The sequence below is a fragment of the Artemia franciscana genome, chromosome 1 (assembly GCF_032884065.1).
Source record: "Artemia franciscana chromosome 1, ASM3288406v1, whole genome shotgun sequence".
Taxonomy (NCBI): Eukaryota; Metazoa; Arthropoda; class Branchiopoda; order Anostraca; family Artemiidae; genus Artemia; species Artemia franciscana.
In genome coordinates, this window is record NC_088863.1 from 70,017,720 (window position 1) to 70,040,200 (window position 22,481).

A 22,481-nucleotide genomic window follows, 5' to 3' on the forward strand; every position below is an offset into this window, starting at 1 on the left:
CCATTCTTCCTATTTTACATAGTCACACTTCCACCTAAAACTTATATCCAACATTTTCGAATTTTTGAAATAATCACCGAAAAACCGTTTGTAGGGTTGCCCTCCAAGGGAGAATCAGCAAGATAAAATTTATTCAATAAACTTCCAATCCTCCTGATTTACATTACTCTTCTGACAAACACTCCTCCTTTGAGAATGGCTTAAAAAATTGTTTTTAGCAAATACCTCAGAAGTGTAAAAATGTTAGATACGATCTTTAGGCGTAGAGCGACACAATAGAGAGGCATAAGAGAAAAAAAATACAAGGAGGATCAAAGGCTGTTATTAGTGTATGCAAACACGTTGACAATAATAGGGTCTACAACTATTCATGTAATACATATATTCTCAATTTTAGTAGATAAAAATAGAAAAATTACAATGGACATTGTTAACGATTATTAAGGTATATTATATTAACACAGTTTGACAATGTTAGTTTCTTTTTTAGAGAATGGTTGTTGAAAATCTGAGGTAAATAAATAAAAGAACAAGTTGTTCCAACTTAAAGTAAGGAGCAACATTAACACTTAAAGCGAACAAAATTATTCTGTATATAAGGGGGTTCGCCCATTCCTTAACTCATGCAATTTGGACTGGAGTTTTCTTAAAAGTCTAATTTAGTTTAAGTTTTTTTAAGGTTTTAAGTTAAGTTTCTCATTTCTTTAATTTTTTTAAGCTTTTTTAAGTTAGAATTCCCATTTCTTTTATTTTTTTTAAGCTTTTTTAAGTTAGAATTCCCATTTCTTTAAGTGTGTAAGTCAATTTTCTCATTTCTTTAAGTTTTTAAGTTAAGTTTCTCATTTCTTCAACTTTTTTTTAAAAAGTCTCATTAGAATCAACAGCCCTTGTGTTTAAGTAGCATTTCCTAAAAAATCAGGACAAAAAGCCAAACTTTAAATTTTAGCGTAAATCTCTCCAGTAAAAAGGGTGTCAATCCATTTTCTCAATTCCTTATAAAAAAAAAAACAACTAGGGCTAAGTAGCCCAGAAATTATTCTGAATTGTTTAGGACACTAACACACTAAAAAGACTCTTTGATTGAAATACTGACAATGATTTTGGTAAAAGGATTTTCCGGAAATGAAGGGCTTTTATATAGACTCTCGAGGACCCTTTTCACTTTTAAGGGCTTTACAGAACCTAGTGGGATCCTGGGTTAAATATGAAGACAAAACATTTATATGTCAATGAGCTTATTGCTCCATGTTTAGTTTTCAACAAAAAAGCCTACTAAAAGAGTGAAACCCCTTTGGAATCCCCTGGACCAGTGGTTTCTAATCGATTTGTGTCATGACCAACATAGGCATTTCTAATATCTGATACCCCTCTCTGTGATATTTAAATTTTGTTGTTGAAAATGTTTCGTACACAAATCTAAAGGAAGCTTAAAACGCTATCATCTTTTTTTCCTGTCATCCTCTGGACACATTTTATTGAGAAAAAATATTGTCTGATGAAATGTATAACATCAAATGATGTATCTTTTTTGCTCTTTAAACACATAATAATGTGGCGCCATTAACATGAAAATGTTTTTTTTTTCTCATCAAAATAAAGGGTCTAAAGTATTACCATACCCCACAAATTGGACATGCGCTCCGCGTTGGGAACCATGGCCATAGACCATGTTTATTTTTTTTTAAACTTTGCCGTTTCAGCCACGTGGTTGGTGCGCTAGATTTGATATCCTTTGTCCGACAGGCGAAGGTTCACATCCCAGTATATCCAATCATTGTGTTGCGAAAGTAACGCTTTGGTTTTGTCCTTTTTTTTCTCTTTTTTTTAATTCCGTCGATCTCGGCTGGAAACTGGTAAGGGTCTAACCTGTGCAGTTTTGACGAAAAATGTGGACTTCAGGCCGGATTGATGAATATGACATTACATTTTGGAAAGCTCCACAGAACTCTTGCCTGGGGCCAAAAAGGATGGTTTTTGCTTGTCCACGAGCCAGAGCCTATGGTGTGCGAAGTGAAGTGGAGTTATATAGCCTATGTCAGAGAGGAGTATCTGAAGTTGTGCAGCCAAGCTTTAGTTTCATCAAACCATGTTTCTGCTTTCGAGTGGAAAGCTTCGTCTTAGCAGGCAAGCAGGAGGGCACCACTTTCAAATTGGAGATGGACTAAAATCTATAACTGTTAAATATATGCGGCAGTTACCCATCCCCACAGCCAATATATTTTCTTCAAGTGATAAAGAGAAAAAACTTACAGAAGCAAAAAAGCGACATTTTCCCACGGGTCCGAAAGTGCTGCCGTGATTTCGGCAGGGTTTATCATTTGTTTTTTTTCGGACTTGGGATTGAGGTAGAGAAATATTATCAGATATACCTCGTAAACTTCAAAAGTTCTGTCATTGCTAAAGAAATCGGAGCTTATTTTTTGCTCCTTTCTAAGTGGTGACGTTAAAAAGTTGGCCTACGGCAAAAAAAAAAAAAAAAAATCAACTTTTGAACTAAGACAGACAGAATTTTTTTTCGACGGCAATCGATAGCTCTTGATAAGCTGATCAAAGTATATGTCATCCATTCTTCGGTACAAAATTCCTTTATGAGATATACTAGTTTGAAAGTTTCAAAGGGTTGACAGCTTCAATAGTAGGGTAAACACTGAAACCAAACATAGGCCGATACCCATTGTGAGACAAGTAGAGGACTTGTAAGCAACAGTCGGCTGTTAGACCGTAATAATCTTCGGCAATAAGGGGTTTTGCATCTTTGGCTAGTTGATGCACCTATTATTTGTTTCAGGTGTATTTGATGGTAAGACCAACTTGGTTCGAGCGGTAAGACATGCAGGGGACTTGTAAGAAATAATCGTCTGTTAGGCTACAATCATCTTCAGTGAAGAGGGGTTTGTAACTTTTGCTAGTTGGTGTAGCCTACCCATACTCTTTATAATAATACCAACTAGATTATATAAGATATTGTTCCAAGTTTTCATCCGTCACGATGTCTACCATTGAAAAGGATAAAGTTTAGCTGGCTGCAAAGTCAATTTAGTCCATTTTTTCGATATTCTTTTGTTATTGTTGTTTTTTCAACACTGAGTAATAGCCTTTGATCATGTGATTACTGATCGAATTCTTCTTTGAACATAACGTTTTAAAAGCTTCGATAAGCTGACAACTTCAGCGTTTAACCGATAGCAAAGAAACAAAACCAAAGTGTTGTTCTCGCAACACTTTATTCGGCGAAGCCGGAGAAAGGTTGCCGCAACACTTCACATTGCTCAGGCAACGTAGGTCTTGTTTGGTTTGGGACAGGGGTCTGTGGCATGAATCTGTAAGCTCAGCTTAAAAGAAGTCCCAGCGACCCAAAATAATGGGTAATTACCCAGGTAACGGGTACCTAGAGAAATCTAGGAAGGTATGATACATTTTATAGGAAGGTATGGTACATTTTTCACCATTTTTAATACTCAACTAAAAGAAGAAGGAAGAAGCCTACCTTGAGGGCCACCCTTGTTTTGAATCTCTTTTGGCATTCAGATACAGGACAAACAAACCGCTTGTCTTTTTCATGCTCCAGCGAGCGATGACTCTTCAGTTCTGCTTTTGTAGAGAACACTCTTGAACAGTCAGGGCACTCACTGGCAGTGTCTTCTTTGTGCAACAGCATATGAGTATTTAAGGTCTGCTTCGATTTTAGTCTAGAAATAAAAAAAAAAGATTTGGAAAAACGAGGTCTCTCTTTATAGGCCTATGGACGTATATTATATTGCATTATTAGAAACTTAAAAATCACATAAAATCATAAATATATTACATTACTATACATTATTATTATTATATATATATTTTATTATTTATTTTACTATTATTTTATTACTATTATATAGATTATTATTAATATACAATAGAAACATTATATTACGATCACAATACCTTTTGATACATTATTAAAATTGAAGTAAAACAAAAATCAAATTGCATAAAAAAACCTCTCTACATTTGCAGACTATTACTTTGTAATTTTTATCTTCTCGTGCTGGCATATAAAGTAAAAATTTCTGGTACAAGTAAAGAGAGAAGTTGGAACTCAAAACGAGCCAAAACTTCACTGCGTGTATCTGCAAGGTATATCCATTTATCACTTTACTGACAGCACAAAGCAGCATATAATTTTAGTAGAATAGAAAAGTGAAATACTTTAGGAGTTGCAAATAAAAGGATTTAGCGTGTTATTGCATGATTTAAATATGTTGAACCAGAGACACGTTGTAGAATACTATTTCGTAAACAAAGCTAAAGTGTCTGGCTACTGTTTAAATTGTAGATTAACCTCAGAAATCCACGTCATAGTTTGAAAGCTTAAGTACAACAGGGAGAAATATAAGGATTGGAGGAGTTTAGAATATGGTTTATGAATTTTTGATTTTTAAATATTACCTATTTGCTTTTTCACAATAAAAAAATACATTATTATTTATAAACAATATAGCTGGTAAAGAAAAATAACTTTGTCGAAGTTGGATGATTATAAAAGAAAGGCTAACTTTAATTTTTGCGAAAATTATGCCTTGAATATTATCTTTACTTAATACGTCTTTCAACTTTTCTACGAAATACGCTAAAGAATACAAGGAGAAAAAGGGGTGACAATTAAGAGTGCAATAAAAGAAGAATAAAAGGTGACAATTAAGAATGTTACCATCATGTAAGACCCCCAAAGCCTTAAATGTCGATTATGTTTTATTCAAGAGCGTATTTTCTTTTGAGCAGTTTGTTTTCATTTCTCATAAAAAAAACAACAGAAAAAATCGCAATACTAGTAAATTTTTAACGAAAAAATAGAGTAGCGATAAATTCTGATAGTTTAATTAATCTTACTGGACTACTTTTCAAAACAGTCAGTGAATTCAAATTATTTCAAATCATAGAATAATTCGCTAGCTGAAAGACCATCCTACCAGCTGTTCAGGGCTTTTTGTAAATATAATGGCTATCGCCGCAAATTGCCTTGAAAACCTTACCCTTGCAACAGAAAAATTATGCATCATTAAATAACGGTTTTGAACAGTAGCTCTCCCCCCCCCGAAAAAAAATATTTAGACTTCTTTGTCGTTTAAGGTATCTTCTGAATAGTGACCCAATCGTACTAAGAATATCGGCCCCCATCCTGGAAAAAGTTTTGATAAACAAAAATCCAATTAAACTGAAAACACAGTAGAGTACAACCTTTAACAAAGAGTAATTTAAACTAATAAAGATCCCCTATAATAATATATTGTTATAGTTCTTTCGGTAAAGAACTATAACAACTGTTCATCGACTAAAATCAAGCCTTCAGCCTAATCTGGCGATATGGTTTCTGGCATATCTTTGGTTACTAGAGAATTCCCTTTGATATTACCGGTATTAAAAGCAGTTTGTACGAGAAACCGAGAAGTAAGGGGCACACCAGTGAAGGACTTGCTGAAGATTTTTCAACCTCTACATGAGTTTTCTAACAATGCCCCTTTTCATCCATTTTGTTTTCGTCTATTCCTAAATAGTGTACTGGAACTTGTCCCTAATAATACAGAAATAGTCCTAGGAGGATACCTCTTTGACCTAATTGTATTTGCTGATGGCCTTAATCGTCTGAATGAAAAAAATAGGGGAGCTCCAAGCCAGTGCAAGCACTGCACTCTATTTGTAAAACTAAATACCTCCTCTTAAAACTGGAGATGCGACTCTTCCCTACCTTAGTGAAATAAGAGCCTGAAGAGTTTTAACGCAACCAGAAGTTATTGGTCTTATTTGCGGAGCAACACATGCAACGATTTATCACGGGTAGTAAATAAGACCCTGAAGAGTTTTATAGCAACCAGGTCTTATAGGTCGCATTTAAGAAGCAACACATGCAACGACTTATCGCGAGCAATAAATAAGACCCTGAAGAGTTTTACAGTAACCAGGAGTTAAAGCATTTGGGGAGCAACACATGCAACGATTTATCGCGGGTAGTAAATAAGACCCCGAAGAATTTTACAGTAACCAGGAGTTAAAAGTCGCATTTGGGGAGAAACAAACGTAACGATTTATCGCGGGTAATAAATGCTTTTTATCCCGTATCAAGTTTGAACATGCATTACGATTATTCTTCTTAGCACTTGTAAGATCACCATGTAATTAAAGAACTTCTGAAGCAAGATCTGGGCCCAAGGTAATCCTTGGCGGCAACCACCTAAGGCCAAACGAAAGGCAGTTTGTCCACGGATGGAGCGGGGGGAAGTCGTAAGGAAACATTTAAGAGAAATGGGATAGCTGTGTTGGCCTCAGGTGGCTTGCTGCTATAGTAATTTATTATTAGTAGTAGTATATTTTTTATGTCCTAAATTTGTTTTATGTTCGATTTTTCATATTTTGGGTTTCATTTTTTATAAATGAACAGAAAGAAACAACCAAACTGAATTTATTTTTTTACGCTTCATAACCAGATTTCCATTATTTTTTCTTCACAATGACCTAATAATTGGGAGACTTCAAATAATTTCGTTTAATTCATTTTCTTCTTGTGACAGGAGTAAAAATTCCAAATGCATTGCTATAGTAACTTGATGAATGACTAAAATAAATGTATCTTTTTTGACCAGAAATTTCATGCTGAGTTGGTTGAAAAAGTTGGCGGGTTGGTTTGGGGAAAGTAGGTAATTGGTGAGTTTTTTCTTCACAATAAACTAACAATTGGGAGACCTCAAATAATTTTCTTCATTTTCTTCTTGTGACAGGAGTAAAAATTCCAAATGCAATGCTATAGTAACTTGGTGAATGACTAAGATAAATGTATCTTTTTTGACCAGAAATTTCGTGCTGAGTTGGTTGGAAAAGTTGGCAGGTTTGGTTTGGGGGAAGTAGGGAATTGGTGATTGGCAAAATTTGTTTTTCACCGCCATATTGCTTTAGTATTACAAAAAAATAAGGATAGAACTTTTAAACCAGTGAATGAACTAAATTAATAAAACCAGAATATTTCCGCAAATCACCTGTGAACCTTTACCAACAAGAAAAAGAAGTAAAACCAGCATTATACCACAAATCTCAAACTTAGAATATAAAGCCAAAGAAATAACTAATAAATACATGAAAACAAAAAAAATGAAGAAATAGTGAAAGAACAGATTAAACCAAAAGGAGTTGAAAAAATTACTAAGAGTTCATTTGTTTTACCTCTTTATACAGTTTTGTCGCTTTGAATTATTTTTTTTTAGTTCTGGCTGTTTAGTTTTCTCTTGGTAATGATTTCCGGTATGAATCCAAGCATTCAAATTTTTTCATGGTTTATTTTATTCCCTGTCTTGGTTGAAGTTTAATTATTTAGTTGTTTATTTTTATATATTTTCTTTTGTTATAGGTGGAAAAACGAAAAGAAGCACTATTCACTCAGTAGGAAATAACATATGTTTGCATTTCAGTTCAGAATTTTTTCTCGATTAATTCGTTTTTCTACTGGCATGACCTCTAAATGAAAGTCAAAACCGTATTTTATCAAATTTTGATATCTAGATTTGACCCCTTATTGAACGACTCAGACAATATTCAAAACTCATAGGGTATTATACAAAAAGACATCAAACCTCTTTCCGCAGACATTACAGGCGAATTTGCCATCTTCGGAACCACTATTAGAGCGTTTACTAGACCTCACAAGAGACGGCGATAAGCTAGATGTAAGAGGTTCCATTGTTGGCATTATGTAACGTCTGCCACATGTCTCACAGACAACCCGTCGTTGATTACCTTCTCCACACGAGACGCTATAGAGGTTGCCAGCCACTTTGTTACAAATATCACAGCTATAAAAAAACATATTGGTATGAATTTAGAAATAATTCAGCAATAGTTTAGAAAAAAAACTACTTTCAGAATAAATTAGAGATAACATTGAATAAATTAGCACAGAAATTGAGCAGTTAAACAATATGACTAAGCAATTTTGATACACTGGCGGCAGGACACTTTAGTTTGCAGATCTTAAGTTTACAAGAATTAATAGACACTTTAGTCACAGATACACTTCCCACTCTTTTTTTTTTGCTTCTTTCTGAACTGCGATAGCGTAACCGTATCTATATTACGCTTCAGTTTTCCAAAATACAATGGTCCCAAAAAGGGACTTTTGGGGAGTTAGAGGACTTTCTGCATGAAAAAGGACTTGGAAGGGATTTCAGCCGAAAAAGGACTTTTAGGGACTAATTCTGAGCTCTGACGTTAGTACGACTACTAACAACTCACATCAGCACCAAGCCACCTCTAGGCCAACACAGCTACGCACTCTCCTCCTCCATCCCAATCCCTTCAAAGTTTCCCTGTCTACACCCTCCCCAGAAAATCCAAAATTTCACTTAAATCGTTCCTAACAGACTTCTCCGACCCGTTTTGCAGAAGACCTGCCTTCTCTTGGCCCTAGATGTTTGACTGCAGAAGGATACAATTTGTCGTCCTTCATCCACAGAATGTGTCGTAGCCATCTCAAAATTTATCTCATAAAAGCCCTAGAAAGCGGGATGGAACCCCATTTTTCGACTGCTTCAAAAATTGTTTGTCGAACAGGTACCCAAAAACAATCCGTAGATAATTTCTCTAGAAAACATGTAATAAATCCTCCCCAATCTTGCTATTCAGTTCACAGACTTATCTTCTATTCGTCTGAGCTTTTTTCAACTGCAAAATAAACCCTGGGCGTTGGCTACCCATATTTTCAACATCTTCAATACATCCATCCTCTTTACTAATGGTATTACCTAGGTAAGTGAAACTATTCGCTTGATCGATCTTCTTGTTGTCTAACACAACCTCTTCATCTTCACTTATTCCAAGTCTAAGGGATTAAATCTCATTAATATTAATTTTCAAGCCAATTCCTTGCTTCTTATGCACTCAAAACATCCAAAATATCCTCAACTTTGCTAGTATTTTCAGCTGGGCAGGGGTTTGATGACTCAAGACACTCATGAATTACTAATCAACGCATCCTCTACCCTTTCTAAAACCACACTGTTCTTCTTTAAAACTTCATCTGCAACACGTCTAAGTCTAAGAAGTACCGTGATACCAAGTAATTCGCTTCTTCCAGAAACCAACCCAATTCCTCAATAATTACCGCACTCACTCTTTTCACGTTCCTTATAGAGGAATTAAACTAAAGTTTTCCTAATACTGTCAGCACCACGGGTAGTTATTTTTAAATCCTTTTCTTACTCTCTCTAATTCTCCCAAAAAAGTAAATTATTCTTTACTTCCAAAGCGTCACAAAATTTTCATTTTTTCCTATTTAGTTTCTGCAACTTTATGACGGTTTAGAACATTTTTGATTCCAAGCATTATCATTTTCCTCATTTTTTGAGGGAAATAAAGAAAATAAATAAATTCTCTAAAGGTTCAGCCCATTTTTCTTTTGCTCTTTCTTTATTGCGGCCCAATTTCCTATCTTTAACTGGTGCGAGTCAAAATCGACTATTCCCTTTTTTTTCAAGATTCCAATTTTACTAATATTTTATTATTATACCGTCTGGCTGTATCTTCTAGATCTCCAGCGATCCTATCCATGGCCTCCACTTGACACCTTCTTAATTCATATTTTAATGCTTTCCCAGATTTCTTTACGTCTCTTTTATTTTCAAATGATCTATCACTAACATACTTTTCGTATGAGCCCCTCTCTACTAAACTTAAATAATTTTCACTAATATTCCGAGCTGCGTTGCCAATTTTCTCCCTAAGACACCATCTGCTGAAAACTATAAGACAGCTATATTCGTAGACTTATTCTATTATAAAGTTTTTAAGTTAAAATCCAACTGTTCCTGAAAAGTTTCTCTCAAATTCTCATCATGGAGTCAACAAACGTCATGACTTCCCGGAGGGTAGTTACCCTTCCAATATTTCAGCATTAGATTAACCCTAGAAAACACTAGATGGTGATCTTTACTTTTCACATTAATAACAGCGTTCCTCAGTATATTGTACCGGTCCTTCCAGTCTTCAATTTACAATAAAACAATCAATAAGGTCTTGCCATCATGTTCGTACCATGTTAACTTATGGGCCATTATATAACTAAATTCTGTATTTATAACAACTAGATTGTTATACCTACAAAATTGCTACAGTCTATAAGCGTGTCTATTTTCACTTGCAACAACAAGCTTACTCAGGCTAGGATACCATCTATCTCTATTGCTATCCACCTGGGCATTCAAATTCCTTATTAAAAATACGATATTTCTAGCTGAGAGCCTGTCCATTTGTACTTGAAATGGTAAGTAAAATTCATCCTAGTCACTACAATCACCATCACTCGGCTCTAACAGGGTATATGACTGATACGTTACCCTTTTAGTTATAAAATGAGCAACAAACATCCTATTATTCATACCTTCCCTACATAAGCAAAATTTGGCAGCTCCTTCATTCATCATTCACCCTGTCTGTGCACCGCATCCTCCATGCATGAGTAACTAAAGTCTATATCACCTAATTTCATGCTTCCTAATTCTGGATTCAGATTTTCTAAAATTCCTAACAAGTCCAATTAAAGACGTATAAATTCTTAAGTGAAAATGATAACACGATAGTGAGTTTTTAACGCTGTAAAATTCCAAGTTGCAAATTTCATTTTGTTTAAATCATTGAGATTATGATGGTATCGGGAAAGCAATGGTTCTGTAACCAGTGCGCTACATGGACTGATACATCTCTGAAGTCGGCACAAAGCACACAAGCCGGCTTAGAACCACCTGGAACCTAGAATGAATGGAGGCTTTGTGCAATAATCGACCCATCTTGGTCACAGTATGGTTTTCCGCAAGTTTTTCTTTCAACAAGAGTCAAATCCTGCACAAGCAAGCTCGAGCCTATTACCTCCGATTCACTATATATTTATAATCTTACACATTCTAGTACTATGGAGAGGCAGCTCACAATATATAACTTCATTAGGGAGTATTTTTAAGTCCCTCTCCTTCCCAAAACAAAGATAGAAGAATTATCAAGAAATCCAGGGCAATCCCAGATTCAATCATAATCCAGTGCAAATTCTCTGTCGTTTACTAAGCTATAAATTCCTCGAGGGTCGCCACTCCTCAAGGTCATCCTGCAGCGGAATTTGCAACATGATCCGGTATGGAAAACTCGTGAAAATTCCATCTTGACTCCATAATGAAGCCATACGAGCAGGATTTCCCTTTCGGAGACAGGGACGGAGGAAGGAACTTATGACCAAACGAAGACCCCCACCCACCTCATAACACCGGAACAGCTCCAACCTATAATACCCAGCCCATCCTCGTCAGAGTTGAATTTATCATTCATCAAGGATTTGTAAAATTTCAGAAACGAGTGGAAACCCAATCCTAAAAGAGATCCGATTTTGATGAAAAAAAATTTCCTTTCTGATTTTATGTATCCTAGAACCCCCAACAAATATCAATGAGCCCTTATGAACTTCTAGCAGAATATTTAAGTCCCCTACTACAAAAAAGTGAAAATTTGTTCTTTTCCAGTCACGGTTGCGTGTTTATTTTTTTTTTCGTTCGTTTTTTTTCTTTGTAAGTCGGTTCATAAGTTGATAGATATTCTTCTCCCTAATATTGGTCAGAAGGAACCTTGAAAATTGGTATTAACGACCCAAAAATGGACTTGTTTCAAACTTTTACTTAGTGAAAAAAAGAAAGAAGAAAATCTTGAACTTAACTTAGTAGAAATGTCCCGAAGTTCCATGAGTCGATTTTCTTTGAAAAAACATATTTCAAAAATAGTTCTTTGCCTGGATGTCGGGATTGATTAATAATAGATTTTAGTATGTATTTTGTTGTGGTGTTCTCGCGCTGGGGTGGCCTCCTCTGTTATCTCCTATCTTGTATGTTTTTTTTGGGGGGGGGGGGGGATTATTAGTATGACGAGACGTTGTGTTTTTTTTCTATGCATTTCTACTGCCCCAGCCTTACGAGCTCTGTTGGGGCATAATATAGTTTTTGTATATTTTTTAATTTGATTTAATAAATATTGATTGATTGATTGAAAATCGGCATGGTTAATCATATTATGGTTCTGTTACGTTATTTTATACGAGCAATATGGTTTCGTAACTCGTATGTTAGTAATACAAGCGCATAACATGCTTGATCCTTACTTAAGCAATTTCACATAGTTAAATTTATAGATTAGCAGTCGAATTAATTGATGAGTGTCGGTACTAACAGGCCAATCATTAACCTCAAAGCCATTTATGATATATTTCAGAGCATTCCTACTAGATATTAATTTTTTTTTCGGATTGCTCACACGAGAATGCGTGTTTTATAAAAAAAAAAAAAAATTATGCCTGAAGGCCAAAGATTATATCGTATTGTAGATACAGATCTTAGGTTTAACTATACGGTAAGGAAACACGTTTCATACAGATATTTTTTCAAGTTAGGGAGAGAAATTCAGAAATTTGAAGCACCAAGGACATCAAAAAGGAAACATTTCTAACCCCGCCCCCCTGGGATCCATCATTGGTCTATTCATGTCTGAAAACCAGAATTTTGAAACCCCTGAAAACTTTCTGGTTGACACAAAACGCCAAACCAAACAATTGCACTGCCCAATGAACTACTGTATTATATAGTCGAGAAATTCCTAGATCAATAACGACGTTATTGTTTTCCATTGCATTGTGTGAAGGGTTTAGAGATTTGAGAATGGAGATTTAGGGAAGAGTCTTTGGCGGAAATTTGAGGGGGAATTGGTGCTTTATTAGCATTAGGAATCTGGCGCGGTTAATTAGAGTGGGCATAACCCATCGTGAGGGTGTTGTGATGGCTTTGTTTGTCTGTATTAGTTTTTTTCTTGTTTTAATCGGTTTTGTTCAAGAGTTCACATTGAATTTTACAAAAGTACAATTGAAAGTTTCAATTGTATTTGTATATTGTTCATAAAATTCCCTCTAAAAATAGGAATTTCAATTCCTATTTGGCAAAGGACTGTTTGATAATTTTAATCATTCCTTAATTTTTTTTTTTACTCAGTTTACTGTTTATTAGTGACAGTGTTTGTCTTCTGCTACAGTAATCAGGAAAGTTTTAGAGCTCTATAACGGTATATTTTCTTTTTTGATTTTTTTTTTTGTCAGCTGATTTTTCCCTCAAGTTCTTTTCAGTTTTGCACCGCATTGTAGAATACCTGGTAGCTCCATAACAGTCACTGATTGTTCCATTATTGGATTCAAAATTTTCTTGCATAGCCTGATATAAATCTGTGCAGTTGCTTTTCAGTTGGTGAATATTTTTCCAGTTCCTTGTGATAGAAATAATAATATAGCTAGACATGAGAATAAGTTTTTCAGTTGCTGGTGATAGTGAGAGGTGGGAGTATCTTTTTCAGTTGCTGGTAATAGTGAAGATATTATAAGACAATCGAGTAAACCTGTTATTTCGCGTTTAAAATATTTTATATTCTTAATTTAAAGGTGGGCAGGCATATTATAAAGCTGAGAACGGACGCATTTTATACCGGCCTTTGAATTAGGAAATTTATCCAAATTAAGCATGATATCCACCATACTCCCTCCCACTTTTATTTTAGGGCCTACCTTTCTACCTAAGTTATGCTTTCACTACTTTCACCAGCATTTGCTATGCCAAAATACCAAAGATAAAAATTAAGTAGTGTTGGATTAACTTTAAGAAGAGACTTCTTATCTAATTATGTGACATTTGAAATAGTCTCAAAAGGGAGACTACACCTGAAAACTCGTCTGTTGGTTCTTTTATGAAGAAGTTACAAATATATTTTTTTGGATGAAAAAGGTGCATAGGGCCGATCAGCATCTAAGCTTGTTAAATACCTGGTACCCTCAAAAAAGAAAAAAGTTTTTATCCTGGTTTATTCAACCAAGGTTTATTAGCTCAATAAGTCGGCGGCGGCTCTTGCTGTCTCACTATAGTTGTCTATTCTATTATCTATTCTATTCTATTATCTATTATTATTCTATTATCTATTATTATTATCTATTATTCTATTATCAATTATCTATTATCTATTCTATTCTATTCTATTATCTATTGTCTATTCTATTATCTCATTATTTGTCTCACTATAGTTGAAACCAAACATTTCAAACACAAATAGTGGCATTATGTTTAGAATCAAACTGAACCTGATTGATATTACTGGATTCGTCTATGAAATTTCACATTTAATAGCACTAATAATCCAGGTATGCCAGCGCGCACCAAACTTTTTTCTTGATGCTAGAAATATCATTTTTTTTAAAGCTATCTTAGCAATATTTGACAAGGAATTTAGCAGCCACTTGTGAATCAATCACTGTAAATTGAACATCGTCTCAAATGTGGTGGCATTATCAATGTTGCTCTAAAACGAATTTCAGCCGAAGTCAAAAGCAGACACGCTCGCATCAAAGAGTGTGATTACATGTGACATAAAATTATTGACACTACTTAAAATAAGATTCAAAGCTTACAAAAATAGAATAATAAATTGAAGTACCGTTTTATAGGTATATGACTGGCCCAATGGCGGGAATACTGATGCGAGTTCAAAAGAACAGTATCACAGAGATCACACTCGTATTGCGGTTCTACGTTGTGAATCATAACGTAGTGGTCCTCAAGGTGTTTCATCAAACCTTCAATGCTCGCAGAGCACCTTGTGCAGCGCCATAAACGAACAGTCTAAAAAAAATTCCTTAAGAGGAAATTGGCAGACAGGTAGTATTTTCAATTCACCATACAAGAGAAAAGGTATGTAGGAATGAGCACTTTATAAGGATATTACCGAATGCCTAAAAGAAAACTAATGATTTAACAAATCCACCAGCAATTAAAAACACGATCTACTTTTTTAAGCACAAATGCACTATGAAGTGCAAGCAACATTAGATTACCTTACAAATTTAATTATTTTGTTGCTCTGTAGAGTAAAAAAAAATATATATAAAAATATACTTATCCCATTTTCCCTATTTCTCTTAATGGCCAAAAAAGACGACAAGCGAGCAACGTCTGAAACTCGGAAGTTCAGCAGAAAATCTTTTTGATTTTCTTTTTGAAGTGCATGATGTGGAAGTATTAACTTCCACATCATGTACTTTCATCAAAACATGTTTTTGCCAGATTATCTTCTCAAATAAAATTTTGAGAAAAGATTAATTTTCTGTTGATTTTGATTACCTGTATAACTTGTAATAGCTCTAGCATTCATAATTACAAAAAAATTTGAATTAGTAGCTATCTCTGAACAATATTCCACCATAAATCTTTACATAACTAAACGATGATTCATGGATGCACCCTTAAGGGCAACCAAGTAAAGAATGAACCCTAACCCATAGAAATAAAAAAGCAGAAACTTATTAAAAAAAAAAGATGTCAAGTGAGGAGGAATCGGCATTTTAAGTTCATTTTGTAATATGAATTATTATTTCAATTAATCTTAAAGATAAAAGTTCGTTACGAAAAAAAATTTATAGAAATTTCAATAGATAGTCTGAAATCCCTTAACATGTTGTCAGGGCAAACTGCAAACTGCACAATAGCCAAAAACAACATTCAGGAGAACTAGTCCTCCATCTTGAGCAATACGAAAATTCAAAGTTCCTTTTTCTTTCTGCTACCGCTAGTGAGACACGAAAATATCATAGAGACGTCTAAAGGCTCATTTGAAAAGAAATTTCTATATCTACGTAATTGTTTAGGTTAATAATCAAGAGATAATTAAATATACCGTAACTACAATGCGCATGATGGCCGTTCAAGTTTGACAAACGCTAAGTCTGAGTTTGGCGAAAAGTCTAGAACCTTACTCGAAGCATCATGTGCAGCGTCATACAAAAATGGTCAGAAAGAATTTTTTGGGTGAATTGGTAAAACAGTTTAGAACAGAAGGAATAAAAAAGGAAACATTATAAGCTAAAAATAAAAACAGGTACCAACAGGGTTAAAATCTTGATTCGCAAGTGGCGGTTTATGTCTACAATAGTCAAGATGAAATATGAAACAAAATGCCTTCATACTGGCTTACACTTTAATAATCTAGGAGAGATGGGGGGGGGGGGGCAAGAGTCCCCTTTCTAAACCCCCTCCCAATTAATCCCTGACTCAAAGGTTTCGTCTAAAAACCGAATAGGTGGTACAAATGGGGAACAAGACCTTATTACTATTCAGGGGGCAAAGAGAAGGACAATCAACAGTTTTGAAGTTTTTCGCAATTCTTCAATAGCTAGTTGGCGCCCACCTTTCCTTGAAGGAGAAGGGAGGGGGCGAGTTCAAAATTTGAAATAGCCCACACTGTAAAACAGTTTTGTATTTTGAAACGTAAAATATTTTTTCTTTTTCTTTTTGTAAAGACTTAAAATATTTAAACAAAATTAGTTAATTTTTGGACATATTGACATATTTATAATGTTATTTCCCAAAATGTCTGAGAAAAACCATACTTCTTTTTTAATGTTACCCTCTGTAGAATGAAAGACAGCATCTGTTTTTTAAATGATCAATCAGACTTTTTTTTAAGTTCTTTTTAAGTCCTTAAGAATTTTTTTTTTTTAGTCCTTTTTCTTGTAATTATTGATCATTGATTCCGCAGTACGAACCAAGTTATTACTCAAAGTCGTTAAGTTAAACGCTGGTTTGACTAGTAGAGTCTTAGAGAAAGAAAATATACTATTTTAGCGAAGATTTGATGCTTTAATAGTGAAGGTTAGGTAACCATCCCTTTTTTTTAGAAGAATCTCGTTTTCTTAGCCCATTTTGAAAATAGATTCTGGGTCCCTACGGGACCTACGGGATTCTGGGTCTATGAACTTGATATGACTTAGCTTTTTTGCTGTTTAATTTTATGTTTCAACGCTGACAGTAGGTTTTATCAAATTCTCTCTTTTGTGTAAATCCCTTTATTTTTGCTTGATTAAATCTTAAACTTGAAATATTAGATTGAGTATTCAAATATTAAATGAATATTAGGTTGATTTCAACATTACATTAGATGAAACCTTAGATTACTAGGTGGATTTGACCTAACATTAAACAAAGTGTTGTGTAAGGAGTAATTATTTACCTATTACATCCCAAAGACCGTCTGATCCCAATACACCAGCCTACGTTCCTTTTCAGTTTAGGTCTGCTTCTAACTAACTCCCATCTTCCCACCGCAACTTCAATAGTTGCGTCCTATATTTTCCCTTAAGCCACAGATGGATTACCCAAAAAGCATCTCATAACCCTCATAATTTCAGTTTCAAACGACAATTTTCTGAATGGTTTTTTGGACGCGTCGAAAGAAACTCATCTTTTTGGCTTGTCTTCTTTAAGTTAAATAGGTTAAACTTAATAGAGGTTAGTCATCTTGTTTTTTTTTCTCTAAGGGATAAACTTTTCGGGCTGTTTCATGTCAAAGGTACCGTTTTTTTCTCTTTCCAGTAGCATTTTTTACATCTGAAAACTCATTACTTGAACCGTGGTTTCAAGAATATTTCATAGTTAACTCATGAACTTGAACGTGAATATTTCATAGTTCACTCATGAACTTGAACGTGAATATTTCATAGTTAACTCATGAACTTGAACGTGAATATTTCACAGTTAACTCATGAACTTGAACGTAAATATTTCATAGTTCATAATTGAACGATTGCTCCTTCACCTAGGTCGAAAATTCAGGCTCTACCAGCTCTTTGGATTTCTATCTCGGTTCTAACAACACATAAGCGCCCGATAATTGTCACGTTGACAACGGCGTATCAGTTTCCGATCATTTTCCCATTACCTGCCCATTCGAACTCACTCATGTTGAAAATAGGTCTCCAAGTAAGAGAAAGTGATATTCTAAGTCTGAATGGAACAAAACTGACTTAACTTCATCCTCAAGTGTTTTTGACAAAAATTAAAATACCATTCCAGCTCCTTCAGCAGAATGCAGATATATTAGCTAGTGAAAAACAGATTCGATGAAACATATACTATTCTGAGCTTACCCATGCCATACAATGCGCAGAAGCTGCTGCTGGGCCTAAACGTAAAGTATGAGGTGCATCTAATGCACCTCATACTTTAGCGTAATTTCCGTAATACTTTAGCGTAATACTTTACGCTAATTACTTTATTTTTATTATCACAATTTAGCGTAATACTTTAGCGTAATTTTACTAAGATCCTTAGTAAACATAGGTAGATGTTACAGATATATATAGTGACAGGCTTTTAAGAAACTCCAATGAGATATGGCGGTTCATTGGCAAAATGAATACCGAATGTGAGTCAAATGACTATACCTCACCCTCTGAACATCAAAGGGTCCAATATTACATAAGCGAGTTCTCACCCCCTGATGCTACTTTACAAGATGAATTTTCCTCAGCACTAGATACAGCCTAGGGTGATTTTGAACCTCATCTAGGGTTCATGATAAACCTAAGAAAAATTAGTCAATGTATTGTGAAACTTAAAAAGAAATATTCACGTGGAATTGACCAGTTGTGTGGCATGTATGTAGTACATGGATATTTGAATCTCTTACAAAATCTGGGATTACTGTTCCAGATAATATTCAATAGTGGGTTAATTCCTCATTTTTGAGCTGGTGTTGTGACACCTGTGCCTAAGAAAGGAAAAAATAAAAATAAGCGTAGTTCGTACCGACCTATAATTGTTTCATCAGTATTATGTAAATTATTACAGCTGTTAGTTATTGATGGGATTACCCGAGTTTGCTCTATGCCAGACAACCAGTTTGGCTCTAAAAAAGCTACAGCCGTGAACATATGCACCAAGTTATTGCAAATGCTTTGTTAGACGTGGAAGAAAATAAGGATATTGTTATTATGGCTGTCCACGATGTTCCACGGGCGTTCGATTCGGGGATACATACTCACTTACCGCTTAATGCCAGTCAACGTGGACTTGATAGCTCAATCATACGCGTCTAAAAACATATGCATAGTAAACTTGATGTTTTTGTCAAAGTGCCTACTCAAAAAGATTTTGTTGATTCAAAATCCACAAGCGTTTGGAAAGGTATCAGGCAGGGCGGGGTATCATCGCCTCTATTTTATAATAACAGTATGCTAGAAGAAATTTCAGACATCGTTTATTTTTCGAAGCCTTGATTTGTCATATTTAAATTATGCTGACGACGTCCTGAACCTCAGTCGAAGCATTTCTGGTAATGAGGCAAATGTTGAGATTTTATATTCCGAATATAGGTCACCAAACATAATTTGCCTTGGATTGCCCGTTGCAAGTGACTTAAAGCATACTCTAGCACTTTTATTAGAATTTCTAGGTGCGAAGCTTCGCAAGGCATACGGCCTGCTTGTTCTTTTCAAAGAATGCTATAAAAGGAGAGTGCTTTCTAAAATTTAAAGCGCGTTTTATGGGCCCCATTTGTTAGCTTTGACATCTTTTTGGAATGTTTTAGTACATCAGATAAAGCAGCTTGTCGGTCATTTTTTTTTTGTTATGTTAAATTCCTACTGGGTGTACCACTGTGGGCTAAAAATTGGCGTATAGCCAAATTGGCGTATGGTTTCTGTATATGGAGTTGTCGATCCGTTTGCTGTTATCGCGAAGCGCAGGTTACACTTTGAACAGAATTTGGATACTTTGAATAGCTTATTTAGTGCCTTTTTATAAAAGTTTTGCCTATTGAAGTTGTTTTTGGTTTCCTTCTTTTTTTTCCTCTTGTATGCTCCATTTTTACACCATTGTGTGTTTATTGGGTTGATAAAGTTTCATTCATAATAACATACTCATGTATAATAGCACTCATGAACTTCATTTGTAGTACATGAGCATCACACATAACTCACGAGCATGTGTGAAATTCCTTTATATACTTTCTAACGGAATTTTCCTAAAACTCAATTTGTAGTTTTTCGTTTCATTTGGTGTGCAAAAAAAAAAAAAAAAAAAAAAAAAAAAATTTGGTTCCATATGATTCTACAGATTATATAATTTTCGTCTTAATGAAGAATCGAACCACTATTTAATGAGTGTTGTGTTCTAACCGTCGATTTACTTTAAGTAAGATGTTGTTTGTCAGATTAGTTAAAAACAATTTAAACGTGAGTTTTTTTTTTAATGAAATGGTAAAGGAAATTATTACCATGTGAGTTCTAAACTTAAAAAATTATGGAATGTATACTAGTGTAAATATTAACTTTATGCTTTAGAATGATCCTTAATTAAATTATTGCAATTAATAAACTAAATTTAATTACTATCTAGTAAACTTTCAAATCAGAGCAATGAATGTGGTTGACGTACAAAAATAGAAAGTGGAAAGAGTGAAAAGACAAATGAACGAAAAGACAAAAAAAGACAATGAAATGAAAATAAAAAGACAAAAGAAAGACAAAGTACAAGGGAGAAAAGGGGATTACTTGTTTCGTGGCTTTGACAATGAAAGCAAGAATTCCTTGTTTATCCCCCCTTTCGAAGAGCGATGACAGTTCAGTTAGTTCCTTTTGGCTGAGTATCCGTGGATTCTGCATCTGCTCCACTGTCACGGGAATACTAACGCGTGGTTGATCAGGCTCCTGATCTACAAGACAAGTCAGAATAAAAAAAATAAATCAAAAGAAAGCCTAATGAACATAATTAAATTAATGAAAAATGAAAACAACTAAAAAATAGCAGACCCGGTCATTCCCAAATAGTGAGCGGTTCCAGACTTGAATCTGTTTTCCATATCGCTTAATATTGTATAAGAGTCGATTTTAAAAACTTTTAGCACAAAATAAGTTTTTCAAAGAAAAACAAAGAGCTATATCAAACCGAAGATGAGCAGAAATAAAGTCAAATAATTGTCCAAGCGTAAAATTACCATAAATAAATAAATGAAACCCAAAACGAACAGAAATTACAAAAATAACCAGTCAAACTCAAGACGAGCGAAACTAAGAGAATTAGGGCTGATGCCCCCTGTGCCTTCTATAAACCCGAACATCATTTGAACTTTAACAAAAACAGTCCATATTTTAAGCTATATGTTTTATTTATCACAATATGAAAAAAAAAAAAAAATAACCTTCATAACCAAGATTACTGAAAAAAAGAAAAAATATACGAATGCACATTCACAGTTTAAAGTACAAACTGATATTTATTTTTTAAAGTCTTAAAACATTTAACATTTCACATATAATGCAAATTATATTCTGATCTTTAGAAAGTACGGTGCGTCAACCCTATTCCTTTTAGTTTCTGCTTGTTTTGAGTTTGACCCGGTCATAAGTACTAGTATAAGTAGTAGCATGCATATTTTGCCATTACGTTAGTTCGACATTATCTCCTCATACCCCGAAAGTTTCAACATAATGCTCGAAGCCGTTCCTCCATATTGCTTACGCACCCTTTTGACAAATTGTATATATTTGGTGTGTGCTGACTTAGTTCCACTTCCCTCTGAACATTTCTGAAACTTTCTCCTTAATAACCTTAGCCTTAGTACTAGTCACAATAGAAGTAGACGATATAGAATAAATGGTAGTAGTAGGAATAGTAATGTGCATATTTTCTTTTCGTCAACTGATCATCCTCCTCTTCCTTCCCTGAAAATTCCATGTTAAAACCCCATCGTTTTAACTGAGATACACCCTCTTACAACCCGTATGTACATAGCGTGTTTTGATTTAGTTCCACACTCTCCTCAACATTCTGTGAAGGCTTTACCTGAATGCCCTTGCCTTTTTTGAACACCAAAGGTCAAACATGCTCCCCTTTCCCAATAAAAGAATATTTTATGTAAGTAATGGGCTAATTGTGTAACTTACAGCCCCCAAGGGCTAGGAGGGATTGTAATCCCCTGAATCATAGTTATGACCTTCCCACTATGCTGAACAAGAAGCCAGCCTCAAAATATTTATTAGACATTTTTTTTTTGGGGGGGGGGGTGAATTTACACATGAGGTGGGCTTCTTACCCTTAAAATCTCATTGAACTCAAATGCCACATCGCTCTTTACTTTGGCGGCGCTATTGCTCTGCCCATGATACGCTTTAGCGTAAATTCAAAACACAAATCTAAATGTTATCTATTATAGGCTACCTCCGCACTGAAACGGAAAATTTGTAAGTATGAACATATAATGAGTCGGAGGCAATCGGCTTTAGACAGCTTGTAAAGGGCTTCCAATCTTGCTAATAGAAGAACCTCCCAAAGTGTTGAAAATCATGTTGTGGCCAAGAAGCCCATTATTGCACAAAGTCCTGGCTCAATTGGGGTTCCCAAGGACTTCTTGCTGTTCGGTTCTAAACGGGCTCTAATTTGTGTAGATTTGAGAAGAAGTACTAGTCTCTGACCTGCACTGATGAGACCTATGGCTTCTCTGGAGGTCATAACAATTTCAATAATTTGATTAAATCATTGTTTTGATTAATTAAATTAATTCCTACCGAAACCCCCCACTATCCCATCCCCTATTTATCTGAAGGCTAATGGATATTTAGACAATTT

The 22,481-nt window shown here is 34.8% G+C and overlaps 1 protein-coding gene across 1 annotated transcript in view; it reads right to left on the reverse strand.

The window, feature by feature from the left end:
* Positions 1-22,481, reverse strand: part of LOC136033421 (zinc finger protein 264-like) — a 60,324-nt gene that overhangs the window by 10,744 nt on the left and 27,099 nt on the right. The window contains exons 6-9 of the mRNA XM_065714176.1: positions 20,408-20,568; positions 14,518-14,702; positions 7,599-7,817; positions 3,488-3,689 (exon numbers count right to left, since the gene is read on the reverse strand). Coding sequence (XP_065570248.1) covers positions 3,488-3,689; positions 7,599-7,817; positions 14,518-14,702; positions 20,408-20,568 — 767 coding nt within the window. The remainder of the gene's footprint in view (positions 1-3,487; positions 3,690-7,598; positions 7,818-14,517; positions 14,703-20,407; positions 20,569-22,481) is intronic.